This window comes from Plutella xylostella, chromosome 15, assembly GCF_932276165.1.
Source record: "Plutella xylostella chromosome 15, ilPluXylo3.1, whole genome shotgun sequence".
NCBI classification, from domain to species: domain Eukaryota; kingdom Metazoa; phylum Arthropoda; class Insecta; order Lepidoptera; family Plutellidae; genus Plutella; species Plutella xylostella.
In genome coordinates, this window is record NC_063995.1 from 2,154,396 (window position 1) to 2,174,591 (window position 20,196).

Sequence of the window (20,196 nt, forward strand, 5' to 3'; positions counted from 1 at the left end):
TACGTTTTTATTGTTTTTGAATAGTTTTCTTTCAACGTGTGGCATGGCTGCTGGTATTTTTTTTAAAGGAATGCAGGTAGAGCCCTTACGTACAAGTCTTTTGTGATAAGTCGATAATAAAAGTTGATAAATCATAAAATAACTTACATCGCGTCGTCTGAAGGCAATTAATTTTTAGCATTCAATGAGATTGGCCACCGTGATCGAAATTCGGGTAGGTGGCCATTATTATACCTCATTTTACTATCGATAGGAAGATACAACTAATTTAAATAAGAAATGTATCTTTCAATCTAATGAGAAGTAGCGAAGACCTGCTGAGAATTCAATTAGATTGATTGGTTTCTCAGCTGCTTCCTATCGTTGCATTGAAACGAAAATGAATATTGAATGTATAGTAAGATGATGAAAACATGGGACCCAAAAAAACGTTGTTATCTTGAAGCAAAGCAAAAAACCAGTATGCTGCTCGTGCTCATGCTCACACTTGTACTTGCGTCAACCGACTGGAGACAGTGAAACGCCTGTGACTGGGGGGGTCACTCTATATAGTCTACATTTATATGACGAAAAATTACATTTCGGTGCGCTGCTGCGGGAGCCACGAATCTTTCTCTCTATTAAACGAGCCGATTGCACGACAGCTTGTATTTCGTTAGTATAGAGTGACCCTCCTGGACGTCTCGCCGTGTCACGGAGAAAGTGGTACTCCAAAGAGTCGCCGGCGCAGGTTACAACAACTGGTCCCAATTGGGTTGCGACCTCGAACACCAACGGCCACTGGCCATAAAGAATTCTTTTTTCAAATCGCGACGCTCTTCCGACGCCAAACCGGTCCGGCTTAGACTCAGAGTCACCCTGGCGGACCTCTATAGGGCTGTGGGGTTACCACCACCGAACTTTAGCAATTAAACAGACGTAACTTGTGAGGATCTGACGGATGTTTAACAGGCAAGCGGCGCTGCTTAATATTGTTTCAGTGGTGTTACAGTAGCTGTAAGGTTTTAACAGGATTGATCTAGCGACTTTGCGGTGATAGACCGTAGCGCCAAGCGCCCCGCCCCAATAGCCAAGTGTGGCATCAAAACATAAATTGTTCATCCCAGTGTAAAAACAGAGGTATAAATCTTCGCTCTTAAGTTTTTAATTGGATTCTTGTATTTGAAGGGCACTTGGGCTATAAAATCCATTGTTCGTAGAATTGTTTAATTTCTTTATTATGACTGTATTTTTGTATGAGAAGAACTGAGGAACTATGGCTGTTGTTTTTATGAGAAAACGGTACCTTGGTATATTATAACCTACCGAAGGTATCATTCTCGTTTGTTCTTGACTTCTCTGTCGCAAGACTGCAGAAATGTTTATCACGATCTCTTATCAAAACTGCACACCTGATAACTAGCTTAAAAAAGACGATAAGATAACGTTCTGAATAAAAAGATCTTCAGTACTGTTTGTTGGTAGGTAGCCCTGGATAATGGAACCTTGTCAAACATAGAGATATACTATATAGGTCGGTTACATGGAGGAACCCTCCTGTGAGGTCTGTCGTAACTTGTATGGATTTGACAGATGTTTGACAGGCGAGCGACGAGAGTCAGCGGTGGTGGTACGGATGGTGGACGTTCAGATAGAATAGATGAGTGAAGATATTTTGGAAATTGGACTCGGAGGACTTTACGACTGGGTAGGTAATTGGTAAGTAGGTATTTTCATTTACTTAGGTATAACTACGAGCCGAAACATTACACATGGATCCGGTAGGCCGGTAGGTCAAGGGTTGCACAGCCTTGTCGGGTAGGTTACATAGATACATAGGTACTAGCCTGATAATTATTTTTCTTACAAGTAAGTAGATATTAAGCAAGTACAAGTGTATTAAACAGTAAAGTCCCCTTACCTTGATTGTTGTGGCAATCCTCTTGATCGTGTATGCGAACTTTGAAAACCAAAAGTTGAGAAGGTTATCACCAATATTATAAAGTTCAAAGAAATATTATGCAATTAATGTTCTAAATAAAATGAAGTGGTATTTAAAAACAAAACACAACAAGAAAACTTTCGTGAAGTTCAACAGTCTGGGTGGAATGCATGCATTTCGCCGATGTCTTTATCAGCACGTAAATCCGTGAAGAATTTGTATTATTTCGTTACTATGGCACTAATAAGATTATGTATTCAGTAACTTTGCACTGTTCACGCACATTTTTGTTTGAAAGTTTCGTATTCATAGTTATTTTGACTGTCACTGCCCGAGCGCCGCCGAGCGCACGTCCGCCGACCGTTACGTCAAAAAACAATATGGCGATCGTTGAACGAATGAACGAGAATATTGAAAGTTTTGAAACTGAGTGAACGAATGCACCGATGAATGAATGGATATGGATAGGCTAGACTAGAGTAGTGAGACCATAATATTGTTTCTATGCGGGACAAGTTGGAAGTACCCCCGTAGCAGGATGTAGAAATAAAGAAACAAGAGTCGGAAATTTCTACTTAGAACCCTACATACTATTTAGTAAATAATAATTTAGGTATAATGACAATAAGGCAAGTATAATGCTTAAGTACCTACATAGGTAATGTATATTGTAAGTATAGTATGTATGTATATGTACCATGAAATTACTTAACTTGTTTCATTCACAGATCTAGTTTCATTACTTCTGGTACCTATTTATGGTACCATGTCTACCGCAAGGACTTTGTTGGTCTACCGAGTACTCATTGTACCGAGTACCGAGGCTCAGAGGCGCTCTGCTTTGCTCTGTGAGAAGGTAACATGCATTTCATGTCAACTAGATTTTTTGTCAATCTTTCAAACTTTCAAACTCCTACAACAAACAAATTTTAATGGAAATTAATTAAATTGAGAGTTTTATCATCATCGTACAAATTATGAGTTAACAGTAGCACGCTTTTGCAGACGAAATTTAATTAAGTATTGTAAATAGATAACAATGGCTCTAGATTTAGTAAGTGTGGCTCAACCACATTACATACCAGGGTAAGTACCTAAACTTGGTAACTATACTTGGACTAGGAGTTAGTTTAGTTTAGCATTTAAGGCCTAACATCGTTATCATTAGATGCATGGTCTCACATATTGCAAGATAATAACGGAGCTACAAGCATTGCGTAAATTCTGCTGTTAGCCATTACCCCATAAATAAGGAAAGTTGGTGTTATATGTAGAGTATACCTAACTAGGTATTACGAGTAGGTTTATAAATAAACAGTAAGCTTTACACATATGTAAGTACTTAGATACCTACCTAGTTATGATTTATGATCTTTAAATAGCAAAATACTGAACTGGATTAGGAATATAAAGAAAGGTGTACGTAACTTGCTTGCGTATAATAGGTAGTAGAAGATATTCTTATTGTAACTATTGCAAGAAAGGCATTTGTTTTGTGATAAGAGAGCAAGATTATCTGATTCTTTTGCATAGCTGTGCTGCAAGGCAGCTTTGTTTACACATTCGGAGGAGCATCCGAAGTAATCCGAACAATCCCTCGATCCGTGCGTACTCTTATATTGTAAACACAGGTCAATAATCGTCCAATAAAAGTGCACCAGTGGAGTTTTACTCCATTTCATTGGTCAATTTCTACCTCGCTTTCTGGTCCGCTCCAATGGAATGGGAGAATTTACTCATCCACAAATGGTTTCCATTTCCACCAGCTACACGGGCCACTGTCCGGAGTACAAGTTCCGTATCGGCAACACGTATGGCTCGACTACCCACAAGATCCTCCTGGACCCCAGTGTGCTGCACTCCGAGCGACTGGTGCTCTCGGACAGGACCGTTGATGACTTTCAGGTGAGATGGTCACGTGGTTTATGTGACTGGATGACGGGGAGCCGTGGTATAAAGCCAAATAGGTTTAATGGGTAAGCGTGAGGCGGTTATTATTTTGAGTAGGCTTCGAGTTTGAACGAGCTAGGCTGTGACAAAAAATGTCGCGCTACCTATCAAGCAGGAGGCCTAGTACGGGATGCAAGACGCGCACGTCAAGACGTTACAAAAGTTTTGCATCGTGCTCACTCGCAACATCACATCGCACAGCCTCGAGAGCGAGCGCGACGAAGAACTTTTGTCAGGTCTTGATGTGCGCGTCTTTCACCCCGTGCTAGCCCTTCTCAGGTAGGCAATGGGTCCTAGGACCTATCCCATCAGAATCCGATAAGTGGCATGACGTCCAGTCAACCAGCAACTTTTATAGTCTTTGGCAGTTCCAAGAGAATCTCTAGAAAGTATTTTGTTTGTTCTGCATCCCAGATACTTACTTACATGAAATAATGACCTTCAGGTGTATAGGCCGCCTCAGTCGCAGATCGATGCAGTGAACGCCAGGTTTCGCAATGGAGACCCGGTGTACAGACATCCTATGGTGCCCGGCTATGAGGGTAAGATATTCATAGAAAAAAATCGTGTATACGTGCACGTACCTTACTTATACATACATATTTAGATAACTCATTTAAAATTCCCACAATATTCCTTCTCATTATGGTAACTACTCAATGTAAACATCAACATAGACTTCAGAATCTGCTAGATCCATTTTAATGAAATACTTATTACTCTCGGACGAAAGAGATTCTTACCGCCAAAAAACAAAAATCTTTTGTTACGCGAGTTCGTAGATTACATTTTAAATCTACCTTGATGAAACCCGTCGGAAATAAAAGTGTGAGTAAACATTTATGCTAATTAATTTAGCTACTTATATTCATTGTTTGGTCTGAAAAGAGTTGGTGACGTATCCTTGGCCTTGCCTCCTGGTGACACATCATACATAACTGAAACCGCAGTGCTCTCCATAAATATGTATACGTATTGTATTTAATTTCCTTACGTGATCTGTAATGTGGCAGCTGGATATCAATATCACCTTAGCTCACATTATAATACCTAGATTACCTAGGCGCTTCTATATACCTATACCCAAACCTTTTCAGCAACCAATATACTTACCTAGTTACTTAACTTATCACCAAAAGTGAAAATGTCTATACTTCACAGTCATACTCACACACAAATGTATGCAAACGTTTGGGCTGACTGGGCTGTCCCGTTTCAACGAAAGATTAAAATATTATTAGTACCTACTTACTTACTTACTAAGTACCTACTTAAGTACTTAAGTAATCCTTTTATCCCGAAATTCTCACGGGAAATCCTGGGAATGCTAGAATAGTAATATAATAAAAATGGGCCAGTAGTTTAGTAGCTATACCGAGGAATGCATCGTAAGATTTGCAACAGTGAACACCTTCATGAAACTTGATCCTGATGATTCAGATGTTGAGTCATGGACTGGTTGACTTCAACCGGGTTTTCGCAAATACCTACACCTAAGTAGGTAGGTCTATCGTACAAGAAAGACTAGATGACTGTAACACTAACCATATGGTGGGATTTTTTATTATTTACTTACTTAAGTATAAAGTAGTTAAAAAAGTACCTAGACTATGATCAAATTGGTATAGGTCCTATACTATAGGTACGGTTTAGATTAGAACTTATATTGATATCACGAATTATTAAATAAGCATACCTACCTTGCTCTAAATCAACACGGAATTCTTCTATGAAAATATTTAAAAACACTGCGATTGTTTTCTGAAAATGCTCTTGCGCGATTTGCGCGCGTTTGTTTTATAAAAGTCGATGTAGGTAAGTAGGGAAGGTAAGGCTGGGCTGATACTTTTCAATGTAAAACCCAAACGTGATTAACACCTTGACCATTGAAAGAGTTGAGTTCCTGCCTTTTATGTTCCTCTTCAATCGTCATTCTTATTCCAAGCCCCATAACAGTCTACAAAGAAGTACAACCTACCCAAAAATTAAAACAAATGAATAACTGTCTCAGGATTCATTCCTCGCCTGAATTCGCAATTCGGCCAGAGGTATACCGTAGCGGCAACGGAGGGGTTGTCCGAGTTCCAGAGATCCCAGCTGAACTCCAGAGCTGCTAGGAACCAGCTGGAAAGGGTGGTGGACCTGCAGGCCGGCAAGGGACAACCTTGGGATCTGGTCGATAGATTCGTAAGTCCATGTTAACAGTGCAAGATTGGAGTGAAATTGGAATGGATGGGTGAAGAACGTCTGGAGTATCAAGAAATAGAACGATACTGTAGGTGAAGATTATGGAATAAAGTTAATCATCGGGGCTGAATGAAAGAAGGAATGGCTGCATGGAAGCTGAACGAAAACTGAGAGAGTAGGTAGCAAGGAGCCCCATAAGCGATTTATAAGGTAGAAAATGAAGTGGAAATCATCCATCCTGTTTGAAAAAGATAGAAATACAATCACAATAAGAATGGTAAATACAATCACATGACATCAGGACATATAATGGAGCTAATACCCCCAAATTTGTTACCAGTCTGCAACAGCTGAGTTCAAGCTACCGCTAGTGGCAGTGAGGCCAGAGTGCGCGGGAATACTCCGAGACCTTCCCATGAACGAAGCCAAGCTGGCACCACCCACTCATGGCATCAGCCCATACTTCATGGAAAACGATGACCCTGAGAAATACATCAAGAAAGGTGAGAGGAAAGGATGATGATTTTTATACTTACCACATGGCCAGGAAGATTAACTAGCGTCGACGAAAAAGGTTGAATAGTTACAACAAAGTACTTTTTTAAATGCAACCTCTTTTAGAAACCAAAGCGTTTACCGACGATAAGATAACGTCATTTAAATGACAGTTTAGGTTAGGTAAATAGCGAGATATTTTTTGGATTCATGTCGTATGCAAAATTACACCAATCCTATGTGCAGAATCAGATTTGGGGGTATAATCCCTCGCAGTCAGTGCGTAAGTGTTCAAAGTCAATATTGCATTGTGTGAGGATGAGGAACTGCGGCTAGTTAGTTCGATATTTTGTTTCAAGAACTCTACTGTCCCATTTACTTCATGTACATAAGTACGGTCAGCTGCATAAGTCGTTATACACTTCTGTACCTTGTCAAACTGACGAACCGTCAATATTTCAATGAATGGATAGGCGGTTTCAGATTGACAAGGTACAAAAGTGTATAGCTACTTATGCAGCTGACTGTACATGCCTGACTGACAAACTGACAACCAAAACGTTTTATTTTACAGGTTTTACAGGGCATGTGCCATATGGTTTTTCAAGATTTGGTGAGACATCAAAGAAGCTCACTAATTCAGCGCTTTGTGACTTCTCTTCAAACTACAGGAGGAGACAAAGTACTGAATGGGCACCAGTGAACGTTGTTAAGTAAGTCATAGTTTTAAGCAAGTAGCAACTCCAGTCGGCTTTATTTTATATGGCAACAATTTAAATCTGTCAAAGTCAGCTGTCATCTTTCAAACTGTCAAACGTCAAAGTGTGTGGAGCTGTCAATGTAAACAAATTGCGTGTTTATAATTTTTTAAGATTTCTCCGTAAAACTAAGTTAAAATGGCTAAAAAGAAACTTCTACCGAACCTCTCCAAAGAGGAGAAGATGGTGATAGTGATATCTGAGATCATACAGGAGCTTTTAGTGGCTCACCGTCAAGGTAAAGATGTTAACCTCAACAAGATGAAAACGCGTATTTCATCCAAATACGGACTCGGGACATCGCCAAGGCTCGTCGACATAATCGCGGCGGTGCCTGCTGATGCTAAAAAGATCCTTCTTCCGAAGCTGAAGGCTAAGCCCATCCGGACAGCGTCAGGAATAGCCGTGGTGGCCGTCATGTGCAAGCCTCACCGCTGTCCTCATATCAACTTCACCGGAAACATCTGCGTGTACTGCCCGGGTGGTCCAGACTCTGACTTTGAGTACTCGACGCAGAGCTACACGGGCTACGAGCCCACTTCCATGAGGGCGATCAGGGCTAGGTACAACCCATACTTGCAGACTCGGCACAGGGTGGAACAACTGAAGCAGTTAGGTCACAGTGTTGATAAAGTTGAGTTTATTGTCATGGGAGGCACGTTCATGAGTCTACCTGAAGACTATAGGGACTACTTTATAAGGTAAGTCAATGTTTTATTGCATGATAATTATAATAAATAAGCTTAGAAATAGTCACAAAAACAGCCATATTTGGATTTATTATCTTACTATTATTTTTGTAGGAATCTCCATGATGCACTATCTGGGCACACATCCAGTAATGTGGCGGAGGCTGTCAAGTACTCTGAGAGGTCCAAGACCAAGTGCATCGGAATCACAATAGAAACCAGACCAGACTATTGTTTGCAAAGACATATGAGTGACATGCTCAATTATGGATGCACCAGGTACAACTTCTAATTATGTATGAATATGATTGTTAATTGATATGCAAAAATATTTTACCACAAAAACAAGAGCCATATAAAACTTGTAAGCAAAGCATATTTTGAATCCACTATTATAAAATTACTTTACCATGTTACAGGCTGGAAATTGGAGTGCAATCGGTGTATGAAGACATAGCTAGGGATACAAACAGAGGTCATACAGTTAAGGCTGTCTGTGAGAACTTCAACTTGGCTAAAGATGCTGGATATAAGGTATGATACTATACTTCATGTAGAAACTATGTAATGTATAACAATACCTTACTTTGGTACCTAAGTATATGTTATTTGTATATTTGACCAATGAACCATCCCATAAAAATAATTGGTATTCTAAATTACAGATTGTAGCTCACATGATGCCAGATCTGCCCAATGTGGACTTTGAGCGAGATGTGGAGCAATTTATAGAGTTTTTCGAGAACCCTGCATTCCGTGCCGATGGCCTCAAGATCTACCCGACCCTAGTGATCCGAGGCACTGGACTGTATGAGCTGTGGAAGACTGGACGGTACAGGAGTTACCCACCGTCGACACTGGTTGATCTGATTGCTAAGGTCTTGGCTCTGGTACCTCCATGGACTAGGGTTTACAGGTAATTCTATTTTGTTTTTGTAGCCTAGTAGTTATATTTCTAGTATATAGTTATTCGATTCAGGAATTTATGGTTGAGTTGAGATACAAGAAACTCTTTCCATAAGGTTCTGCACATTTGCTAATCCTATGATGGCAAACCCTTGGAAATCCTTTGTTTTTATTTAATTACTGTCAACGTGAAATTATGCAGGCCTTTTATTGCGGAGAGAAAGGGTCCTGCCAGAGGACTTCTTATTTGAAACAACTTTATAAGCATTATACCGGACTCCTAATGTGAAACAAAGTATAACCATCATACCTACCCCCGTCCAGAGTGCAGCGCGACATCCCAATGCCGCTCGTCTCGTCCGGCGTGGAACACGGCAACCTGCGCGAGCTGGCCCTGGCGCGCATGGCGGAGCTGGGCGCGAGCTGCCGCGACGTGCGCACGCGCGAGGTGGGCGTGCAGGAGATACACCACCGCGTGCGCCCCTACGAGGTGAGGTTAGACAGATTGGGGCAGAGAAACCTGACCCCTGAGGTAACCTGCAAATCTAGATTTAGCACATCTAGATATGTGAACTCACCAACCTGCAGTGGAATATAATAGAACCTGACCCCTGTCAGCAGTTTTACTACTCTAAAACATTGTTAGGCTTCTCTGCATCAGACTGTACTAGTAGACTAGTTGTACAGAACTTGAGTGGAGCGCGTTATTGCCGCAACAGATAAATAGCAAATGAGCGGCGAGCACCAATGGCGTTGCCTAGTTCTGACACATTGCACTCACTCCGAGGGTCAAAGCTAAAGTGTGTATTATGTATATCACGAATCATACTGTAATAACAATAACTAGTAAAATCAAATCAATAAGTACGGTCAGGTGCAAAGAAACCTGACCCCCCTCTCATACTAACAATGCTTCTGAGGGGGGTCAGGTTTATCTGCCCCTTACTGTACATAACCAATGCAATCACTACCGTTCATTCCCAGGTGGAGCTAATAAGGCGCGACTACACAGCCAACGGAGGCTGGGAGACCTTCTTGGCCTACGAAGACCCGGACCAGGACATCCTGGTGGGGCTGCTGCGCCTGCGCAAGTGTGCGTCCGACACGTACCGGCCGGAACTGAAGCCGGGACCGCAGGCCGCGTTTAAACAGTGCAGTATTGTGAGGGAGCTGCATGTTTATGGGTCTGTTGTGCCGGTGAGTGGTTTTGTTTTATATTGTTATTCATAAATAGGGACTAATGAATTAGGAAGTCAGTAACGCCATCTATGAGGGCAAAGATGGCGTTACTTACTACGGAAACTATAAAGTTGTAACCAAACAACCAATGTGACTGTGGTACCAAACCTCAGACCATGGGGGACCTCAGATATTCTATCCCTTGGATAATCTAAGATGCTTTCTTTTGGCCTAGAAAAATATGTTAGTTATTCAAGATGATTCGTTTATTTTTATGACCGCTAGATGGTGCTGTTGACACGGTAACGCAGTAAAAGTCGTCTAAAAATATTCCCCGACTACGACTCGAATTTATCTTCATACCTCTAAGTAAAACATTAAAACCAACCACTTGCCAACCCAATTCCAGGTGAACGCGCGAGACCCCACCAAGTTCCAGCACCAAGGCTTCGGCATGCTGCTCATGGAGGAGGCTGAACGCATCGCGAGAGAGGAACACGGCTCCGACAAGATGGCCGTCATATCCGGAGTAGGCACCCGGAACTATTACGCCAAGATTGGGTACCATTTGGAAGGGCCGTATATGGTGAAAATACTGGTTTGAGGGAATAAAGTGTATATTGATGTATATGATATTGGTGTTTTATTTCTTGATCTGATATCTACCGTCCAACAATCTATTTATTTCGGCAATGTTGCATCACTTCATAAACTTGCATTAACATTTAGCACGAGCTTAAAATCAGACATTCATAACTCATAATGGACACTTACCAAAAATCCCATCCTCATAAACCAATACAACTATTAATATCCCCCATATTCCTTTATCCTTCCACTTTTTCACCTCCTTCATCCTTTACTAGTCCCTTAATCCAATAACGATCCACCTCTAATCTCCAGAAACCTCTAGGCAAGTATTACCCCATCTTCCCCCTCTATCCTCGCCCCACTCCTCACCATTTTCCCGTCCTTCAGGCCGGACCCGCCGCTGTCCATCAACCCGACGGAGCTGTACCACAAGCACGTGGGCATGCTGCCCAACTACGCGGGGCACGTGCCTGGCGAGGCCTACAGGTGAGGGTGGTGTACTTAGTCTGGGGAATAGAAATCTGACCTCCGTCAGAGTAACAATAGGTTCTACTATGATAAATAAATAAATGATGGGTCAGGTGTCTGCGTCTCCGACTGTATGGTTTATATGTCTGAGTAATGATGCTACTGTAACTGCCAGTTTCAATAACTCTCAGAACTCACTCTCCCTGACCAGGTTTGTCTGCCCCCGACTGTAGGGTTTTGTAGATATTTTAAAAATAGATTATGAAAATATTTTTCTTTGTAGGTGTAATGTTTATAGAGTTAATCATGCCCCAAAACCAATACCTCTTGTAATGGTACGTTAAAACTTACTTAGGTTTGAGTACACAATAAATATATTTTGAAATAGCGGCAGTATTGAATACGGTAACATATTTTCAGATTTGGAAAAACGTTTGGAAACGACACGCGGGATGCCAAACGTTGGCTGAGAGCGGACTTTTCAAGCTAAAGCGTGAATATTAAAAAAAACATCAACAGCCTTTTCTAAAAATATGAACGGAAGTCCCCGAATATATGTAAAGAAGTCTACATCCTTAGTTACGATGCGACCTGGTAAAATGAAACATGATTTGAATACTATGCGGTGTGTTTTAGACATGGTTTGGAAGTTTAAATCCATTGATGATAGAGCAAGATGGAAGATCTTGCGTCTCTATTTCCGTGGAGGAAAGAAAAAGCAATCTTCGAAGAAAAGAGGCAACATGCTTCCTCTATTATTGTGAGTTTGTGAGTGATGTTGTGAAGTCATGTAGACCCTGAATTTTAAATCTATCGTGACATAGTTAACATTGTTTTTGAGGCTTTATTATGCATTTTGATACTTGTTTACCTATTTATTGGAATAAAACACCTTTTTAACTAAATGCTTTGCTTATATATTTATACTAATTAAAAACAGGTAGCCTCAGGTATAAAAACTTTCTTACCAAGTAATATAAACAGCAACACTAATATTTTGATATCACAATTTTGGATAGATCGTAAACTTATCATTTCTTCCCCGCGTTCCATTCCCGAAGAAGTTTATCAGTCAGCGCGAGATTTTCATCCTTCTGTTGGCAAAATATCAAATATTCATATAAATTATAGTATCATCAAATAGCTAGTATAAGTACCAATTTCGCCATAGTGGGTTAGAGCATAACCAGGGATTATTGCTTGAATTTGACACATCTGTCAAGAATTTTATATGGAGATGACGTATAATTGATCAACCTTTCCCTGGTTACGATCTAAACGACTATGAAGAAATTGGAGCTAAGCTACCAAAATAAATAAAAAATTTGAAGATAGCACAAAGACTCCTGTAGGTACTGACAGTTCATGGATAGATGAGGAAGATCGAGAACAGAGTTTTATTGATGGCCCTCCATCGGCTAGGCCTAGGCAACATGGTAGCAATGTTTTAGCCAATACCTGTAATATGTCTAATCTACAACAATTTGTTCTTTGACAGAGAGGGACAAAACAGTTCAATTGCTAAAGCGTCCACTAACTTTTTTATGAATAAAAGCTGATTTTTCAATACTCAGATAAATGTTATCTGAGGAATAAAATTGTTGCTGTCACTGTCTTACAAACATTCAGGCGCGACAACATCAGAATTATTCCTCAGATATAAAAAAATATCTGACTATTGAAAAATCTGCCCTAAGGGGGTTAAAAAGTGTAGTACCTTGATAAAGCAGAACCGTGCGTAGTTCTCCCCTAAATGCTTGTGTTCGGGCGAGTAGAAGGCCGTGGGCGGGATGGCGAGCACACTCGCTTCTTTGGCAAACTTCTTAGTGAACTTGTAGTCTTTGTACTGGTCGGGCTCCGTGGATAGGTCGATCTTGTTCTCTGGCATATGGAGGAGAGTTATGATTTTAACTAAAAACTGCGTAGTAGGTAGGACGATGTGATATATGGGCGGAAGTGAGGCCCCATTGATGCGTAGCGTCGCGTAGTCCCAAAGGAACAGTCATAAAAAATACATGGTATCGAAGATGCAACGCACAAATCGGGCTTTGCCCTTATCTATCCTAAGAAAGTATCGATGCAGAACACAAGGTTACGAGTTTTTAATAACTTTTTTAGGAGCGCGTACATAATGTTTTTTTGTCAAATTTCTTCTTGTATTGCCTCTCCATCATTGGAGGTTGGCAGTCAGCTCTTTGCAGCGCGCTCTATTCTTAGCTAGATTAACCACCAACGATTACTAAAGCATTACTGCAAAAGTACTCACCCAAATCAGTCCAATCAGCGACAATAAAATAGCACCCGTCTGGCGTGGTGGGTTTGAACCCGTTGTCCCGCAGCGTCTTCAGCAGTTGGTCCCTCTTGGCTTCGAGTTCGCGCGCTAGAGACACGTAGTAGCAGTCCGGGGAGCCCCACCGGGACAGTTCGAAGTCTATGGCGCGGGCTACTGCTTCCTGGGGGGTGGGGGGGGGTGAGGTTAGGGTGTTATTGAGGGTTGGGTAGGCTTATTTGCAATGACGAAAAGATACAGTGGGTGTAGAGTGGACGTAATTTTTAATCAATATACTGCGAACGACTACTTAGAGAAAACAAAACGAAACATGTTGGATGGCGGCATAAAAGACATCTTACGGATGTTAGCAACTTCGTTTTGCCGACGGACCCAAAAGTCTATAGATGTGTGAATTAGATTTTTTTTTGTATTATTGAAGTCGTAAGCCTGCATTAATTTGTGTTGTGCCCCTTACCTTACCTATAGCGCCCATCGTCATTTTATATTTGTTTCGTCCGCCATTTTGTTTCCTGATTCTTTATCTGCCAGCGCTATACCTACATCGCCATATTAGTAGATTATTAAAAATTCTAAGCTTGTATCGCCGGCTACTAGTATCATCAGTGGACTGACCTGCACAGGTGTACAACACGTATAAACACAGTTCTGATGCACGACCTGCAGGTTGCGCATGAGAGGCGCGGGGGCCAGCGCCCAGCCCAGCTTCCAGCCGGTAACTGAGAAGGACTTGCCGGCCGAGCCGACGGTGATGGTGCGTTGCCACATGTCGGGGAGGGTCGCTGGGAAAAGAGGGGTATTATAAGTTTAACATGTCTGTGTGTGTATCTGTATGTGGTGGCGTAGGACCCTAACGGCTGAGGTGATTTTTGTTTAGTTTTTTTCGGATCCAAGATAATGTTACCCCGAGTGTTTTTAGTAAGTCAGTAGTCCGTGCCGTTATTTGTACTTATGTTCCCATAAAAAAATAGCAGCTAACCTAAGCCCCAATTTCGCCATAGTCGGTAAAATCATAACCAGGGATTAGTGGTTGACTTTTGACACATCTTGTTGATGCAATGGATGAACCAATCCCTGGTTATGATCTAACCGAGAATGGCGAAATTGGGGCTATGTTACAATAATAACAACACTTAATGAAAAACTCACCAATCCTTATATGCTTATGAGGCGCATAAACCATCCACTCGTACACCTCATCCGACAAGCACAACACATTGTGTTTCTTGCACAAGTCGGCAATGAGGGTCAGTTCAGCTTCCGTGAATACCTTCCCCAGGGGATTGTGCGGGGTGTTGAGTATTATCATCTTGGTCTTGCTGTTGAAGAGGGAAGCTAGTTCCGCCTCGTCTATCACCCAGTCGGCTGATGACATGTTCTGGCCTGCATTCGGTCTCTGGAAAAGGGTTTTTCGAATAACATAATGGAAAGGTGAGCGGGGTTAAATCGGCGTTTATAAACTGGGCATGGTTGGGCCGATCTGGGCTAAAGAATTTACTATTATTCAAACATGGTAACGTTTTAGAAAAGTTTCTACAGTAAATAATCAAAATATAAATTGAATTATTCAAAAAATACATTGACTTTGCAGTTAGTCCAGGCCACTCCAGGCACAGCTATAGTAAATAGATGAGATGCCCCTGAAGGCATGAAAATAAATACTCCATTAAAAGACTATACCTGTACACTTAAAAAAAAAAAAAAAAACGCTTTCACGCCTTGTACTAATGTACTCCCTTACGGGGTAGGCAGAGGTGCATTGCTGCACCCACTTTTCGCCAGAGTGTTGTGTTAGTCCCAATGTAATAGGGGGCGGGCCTATTGCCATTTTACGGGCACATCCAAGACCGGAGAACAAATATCTGTGTTTAAACAAATATCTGCCCCAGCCGGGAATCGAACCCGGGACCATCGGCTCAGTAGTCAGGGTCACTAACCACTACGCCATTCGGTCGTCTCGTCGTCGTACACTTTTAAATTTCTTTGGAAACCAAAGAAAACTTATCTAATTATTAGATGCTCCTCAAAGGAGTTTTTTCAAACCAATAATAGCAAACAAAATAAAGTAAATAAGTAAAGGTAAATCAAACCGGCTTCAAAGCGATGAACCGGGGCACGCCGCCCGCCATGCGGATCATGAAGTCGTAGCAGTCGAAGAACGGCTCGATCACCACCACCTCGTCGCCGCAGTCCACGTGACCTGGGAAGAGAAATATTGTAAGTATAGGTAGGTTTTAAAAAAATATACAACGCTGGCAGTTTTACACATTCTGGGAAAGGGGCATTTTAAGTAAGGGACTTTTTGGGAAAGAGACTTTATAGACCGCGCGGCTGTAGAATGGGGCCAGTTAGTGTCCCCATGTAAAACTGCCTTCAGATACATTTGTCAGTTGGAAATTTCGAATGCCTACTGCTATAATAGCCTATGTTCAGATGTACTTCATGCTGGACATTAGTTGACTACCTATAGCGCGCAAGTGCAGCCTGGGGCTAAAATACCTGAGTTGGTATGTATGAATGTTCTCTATAATGTCAAGTAGTAGTAGACGTGGTAGTGGCGCAACACGGCTACCTCCAAATATGTTCATATTATCTCTTCCATGTAAAAGTTGTCTGGTAGAGATTACTTAAACTAATTTTTGTACTTTGTTTTTTTAAGATTATAAGTTATTATTTGTATTGTATTATTTTCTCTTGGTGCAATTAAAGATTATTGTATTGTAGAATATATTAATTACCCAATATAGCGGAGTACAGAGCTTCGTAAGCCCCGCAGGTGACCAGCACCTCGTTCATGGGGTCGATCTCTCTCCCGAACAGCGGGGAGTACAGGCGGGACAGGTTCTTCACTAGAGATGGGTGTCCCTGGAATTGTGACGAAAATTGTTATGTAACCAAATAGATAATAATAAATAAATAAAATGACATAAGGAAAGGCACATTAGGAGTTTCCGAAACCGATGTGCGTATATGAGGACACTTATGATTGTAGAGGAAGGAAAGAACTATGTCATGAGGTCTATAGTCACTGCCTCTGTTTACCCCTCTGGGAGACAGATGTGAGCAGAATGTACCTACGCAAATTGTTATAAAAAATATTTCAGTCTGAGTTTTTAGCTATTGAATATTGTTAGCTAAAACACCTACACTGCCCATAAGGACACAGGAGACTTCCCTGGCTTGGCCATCTCCAGAGAATGGGAGAAGATCGTAGCGCAAAAAGAGCCTACATGGGCCGTCCGACGGGGCGCCGACCGGTGGGCCGGCCCAGGTACCGCTGGAGTAACGCGGTGGAGGCGGACCTGCGCGAGCTACAAGCCGTAGACTGGCGGGAGACTGCACTGGACCGTCAGAAGTGGCGATCTCTTGTATCGGAGGCCAAGACTCACTTTGGGTCGCTGAGCCAGCGGTGTAAGTAAGTAAGTATAAGGACACAGGTCAAGACTTGATTCGAGACATAGGTTTTGTTATTTTTCAATAAGGTTGGTTTTTTTTACATACAAGAATGAAAAACGAAGCTCGAATATTACTTTACTTTTCTATCACAAGTACTTACAAAGCCCCTGGTGTACTGGTTGAGCAGAGGGTCTGGTCCGGTGGTGACGTCAGCGAGGGCCTTCCTCACATGGTCTGGCGCATGGAAGTCAGGGAACCCCTGGCCCAGGTTCACCTGAGGCTTGTATTCTGCATTCAGTTGGATGTATTCTACCCTGGAAGTGCATATCTAATGTTAGCCCATCATCATCAGGTCCTGAGCTCTGTAATCAGGGACATAGGTAGGGCTGACTAAACATTGAATAATCTAAAAAATATGTCATATTATTATTATTTATAATGTACTGCCTCTGTGGTCTAGTGGTAGAAGCTTGGCTTCATGACCCAGAGGTCCCGGGTTCGATTCCCGGGTAGGACCATCAATTTGTGTTTCTAAATTGTGGTTCTAAGTTTGGTTAGGACATAGAAGGCTGATCACCTGATGTCCGAAACAGTGAAACGATCCATGCTGTCAGATGGGCATGTAAAGCAGTCGGTCCTGCGCCTAGCTCTCTCCAGTCGTGTCGGTCAATCCGTCCCATTGGGTTATGAGAGTGATGGAACAGAGAGTGCTCCTGTGTACTGCGCACACACTTGGGCACTATAATCTACTCCTGCGTAGATGGCTGATCTCAAATGAGATTGGCCGCCGTGGTCGAAATTCGGCTAGGAGGACATTATTTATAATGTATACTTTAGATTATGAAATTTTCAGTTTGGAATTTTTGAATCTCATGATACAATTTTGAGAGGTTATTGACCATTGAACATTATTTAATCATTCATGGGTTAAAGTTCAAAATATTGTAATCAATGCTATTATGAATTAAAAATTTAGATTGATATTATATTACATTATACTTACTAGAGATATTTATTTAAGTTATCAAAGATTATGTGAGGTCAACTATCAACCAAAACTAACCCTCTGTTTCACAATAAATTTTATCAGTGGTATAAAATTAATGCTATTACTTGTCCAAAACATAATTTTCACAGTGTGTTCTTTAATCTAAATATTGTGAAACATGCTCTAAGTGTAGCATGCCAGAAACAACAATAACTATGGTTGACCACAATTAATAATACAATACACATAGTTGGTACTATGGATTTTTGGTGTTTCAATAGGTATATGAATTATACCAAAAGCTACAATGAAAAAAAGCTGATAAATATGTAGTAGGTACCTATCAAGCCAACAACATTATATTCATACTTACTTAGTTTATAAGCAATGATTACACTCACAACTCTTATCACTTGCCCAGTAGGTCCATTATAGTTAGTTCAAGATAAATTAGAACTTAATCTTATTACAGTAAGGAGTTGATTTGTTTGTTGCGGTTGTAGGTACCTTTTTATTACAACCAACCAATTATGTTTGTTATCAACCTCACATTCATTACCTACATAACATACCTAAACTACTTATATGAAAGAAGCAGAATTTATATTATGTTCTCACCAAACACTTTTTTCGCCGGCCCCGTAACGAGCAGGCAGCTTGAACTTGTTGGAAGACTCGGTCATGTTGGCGACAGGCTGTTTCCCTTGATGTGATAACAAAAACTTGCTTTTCTGAAAAGCAGGCCGCAAATTCCTGTAAGAAAACATCTGGAAAAACTATTATGATCGTATCTTGACTTATTATTACATTACACTAATAGTGACTACATACTAATGTTTGCATAATTTTATCACTGAATAAATAACAATAAATTACGTACGTATTACATCGAGTGAACACTTTATCTCGGTTTAAACTTTTGTTTTGTTTGATAAATTGCTTCGTAAAAGTTTGACTAATAGCTGTCAGAATGACAGCCAGAGCCAGCTGACTGTTGACATATGTCACTGGCTGACAGTAACACATTAAATTTGTTCTATTAGTCTATGTTTACTTAGAATCTCAGAATAACAACCTTCTGAGGGTATTTTTCCTTGATCTTAGCTAAGAAACATACAAGTAAGTATTTCTTTAACGAAAAGAAGAAAAAACCTTAGCAAAAATCAATTCATATAGCATATCATTAAGCGCATATCCATGGAAGTAGGTAATAAAACATGAATAAAACTAACAATAAAGCTCAAGACAAGAACAGTTTTTAATAATCTTCACGAACATCATTATTCTGATAGTGGCAAGAAAACTTGACTGCTTGATGGTTTGGTTGGATGTGCTGTTGTTCCGGACTTCCGTAGGTACCATGTAGGTACATAATAACGTTAGTTAGTTCACAGTTAAGGTTGGCGATAACGATAAAAAGATAACCTTTGTTCCGACCTTTTAGCTTAGGTTACCCCACAGACATAGTTACCGCTAGTTATCAAGTTGGATGAGGAATGCCGATGACGAAGTGTTGTACCAGCCTTATTAAACTTTAACTAAAGATAGTTAATTACATAGGTAAGTACCTAATTTAATTTTACTTTTAAGTTAAGTAGATGAGTAGGTACCTCTTTACAGAATGAAGTTGCACCGGTTCCAGCTGGACCATATAATAAGGTTTCGTTGACAAGTAGAAGTTTGAAAGTTACTAACCGAAATAGGCTTCTTGGAGTTAATTCAACCCAAAAAGCCTTTTTATTGCCAAAATACATTTGGCATTCATACACCCGTGGCCGTATTTCGAGTCCCACATAATAAAAGTCAAATGAATTCCGTGCCCCGAATATGGATCCGTCGGAATAACATGTTAGAATAGAAATGACGACAAATTGTTCCGCTTGACTCGGTGGTGAATATACTGAGAACTGCGTTCCTAAATGAGTACTTTCCTAAGTAAGTACATTTCATTAGCATTTCGAATACTTAATTATATGTACTTGACGGTAAGTAGATGAAATCCATACAAAATCACCTAACAAATATATTTGAAGAAAAAAAAGTTTATATGTAGCAGGTAAGCCGTAATGAAAGTTAGCAGAAAAATCATCGCTATAGTACTGGAGCAGCCAATTTTTTTCGTGAATTTCAAAAAGTTGTAGAACAAAAGCTGGTACATTAATCCCCATCTTGAAAGTAGGAAGTAGAATACCTACTAAAGATATTGGTGATAATATTTTTTCTTGTGTGTTTTATCGCAATATGGCGGCTTGTACATGTAAATGGGAATCACGAATCACGCGGAGTTTATTGCTGGGAATGAGGTTCTACACTTGGGATATTGGAGTGTACCTATTAGGAAAAATACACCTCTGCTGTGTGTATGTTGAATGATATAT

General features: G+C 40.7%; 4 protein-coding genes across 6 annotated transcripts in view; 2 read left to right on the plus strand and 2 right to left on the minus strand.

Moving 5' to 3' along the window:
- Positions 1–2,297, minus strand: part of LOC119691208 — a 30,175-nt gene extending 27,878 nt beyond the window's left edge. Inside the window, exon 1 of the mRNA XM_038108039.2 lies at positions 1,901–2,297. The gene's annotated coding sequence lies outside the window, so the exon portion shown is untranslated. The remainder of the gene's footprint in view (positions 1–1,900) is intronic.
- Positions 2,298–2,818: 521 nt separating this feature from the next.
- Positions 2,819–12,049, plus strand: LOC105380715 (UPF0605 protein CG18335). The gene is made up of 8 exons (XM_011550307.3): positions 2,819–3,007; positions 3,688–3,826; positions 4,317–4,413; positions 5,883–6,058; positions 6,399–6,561; positions 7,128–7,266; positions 11,064–11,162; positions 11,565–12,049. Exons 1-8 carry the CDS (start codon positions 2,961–2,963, stop codon positions 11,632–11,634), a joined length of 930 nt encoding a protein of 309 aa, XP_011548609.1. The 5' UTR covers positions 2,819–2,960; the 3' UTR covers positions 11,635–12,049.
- Positions 7,352–10,718, plus strand: LOC105380714 (elongator complex protein 3). Its single transcript, XM_038108275.2, has 7 exons — positions 7,352–8,012; positions 8,115–8,279; positions 8,420–8,534; positions 8,666–8,916; positions 9,231–9,396; positions 9,891–10,103; positions 10,495–10,718. Exons 1-7 carry the CDS (start codon positions 7,450–7,452, stop codon positions 10,687–10,689), a joined length of 1,668 nt encoding a protein of 555 aa, XP_037964203.2. The 5' UTR covers positions 7,352–7,449; the 3' UTR covers positions 10,690–10,718.
- Positions 12,038–18,841, minus strand: LOC105380713 (kynurenine aminotransferase). 3 transcript variants are annotated; one of them, XM_038108277.2, is made up of 10 exons: positions 18,699–18,841; positions 18,437–18,585; positions 16,991–17,144; positions 16,173–16,299; positions 15,525–15,634; positions 14,584–14,830; positions 14,050–14,216; positions 13,411–13,597; positions 12,862–13,025; positions 12,038–12,238 (listed from the first exon to the last, which is right to left on the minus strand). In XM_038108277.2, exons 2-10 carry the CDS (start codon positions 18,583–18,585, stop codon positions 12,176–12,178), a joined length of 1,368 nt encoding a protein of 455 aa, XP_037964205.2. In that variant the 5' UTR covers positions 18,699–18,841; the 3' UTR covers positions 12,038–12,175. The 3 variants fall into 3 exon arrangements, with proteins under 3 accessions (XP_037964205.2, XP_037964206.2, XP_037964204.2); XM_038108278.2 differs by having other exon boundaries at positions 18,437–18,571; positions 18,699–18,820; XM_038108276.2 differs by lacking the exon at positions 18,699–18,841 and adding an exon at positions 18,650–18,666.
- Between the last annotated feature and the right edge of the window lie 1,355 nt (positions 18,842–20,196).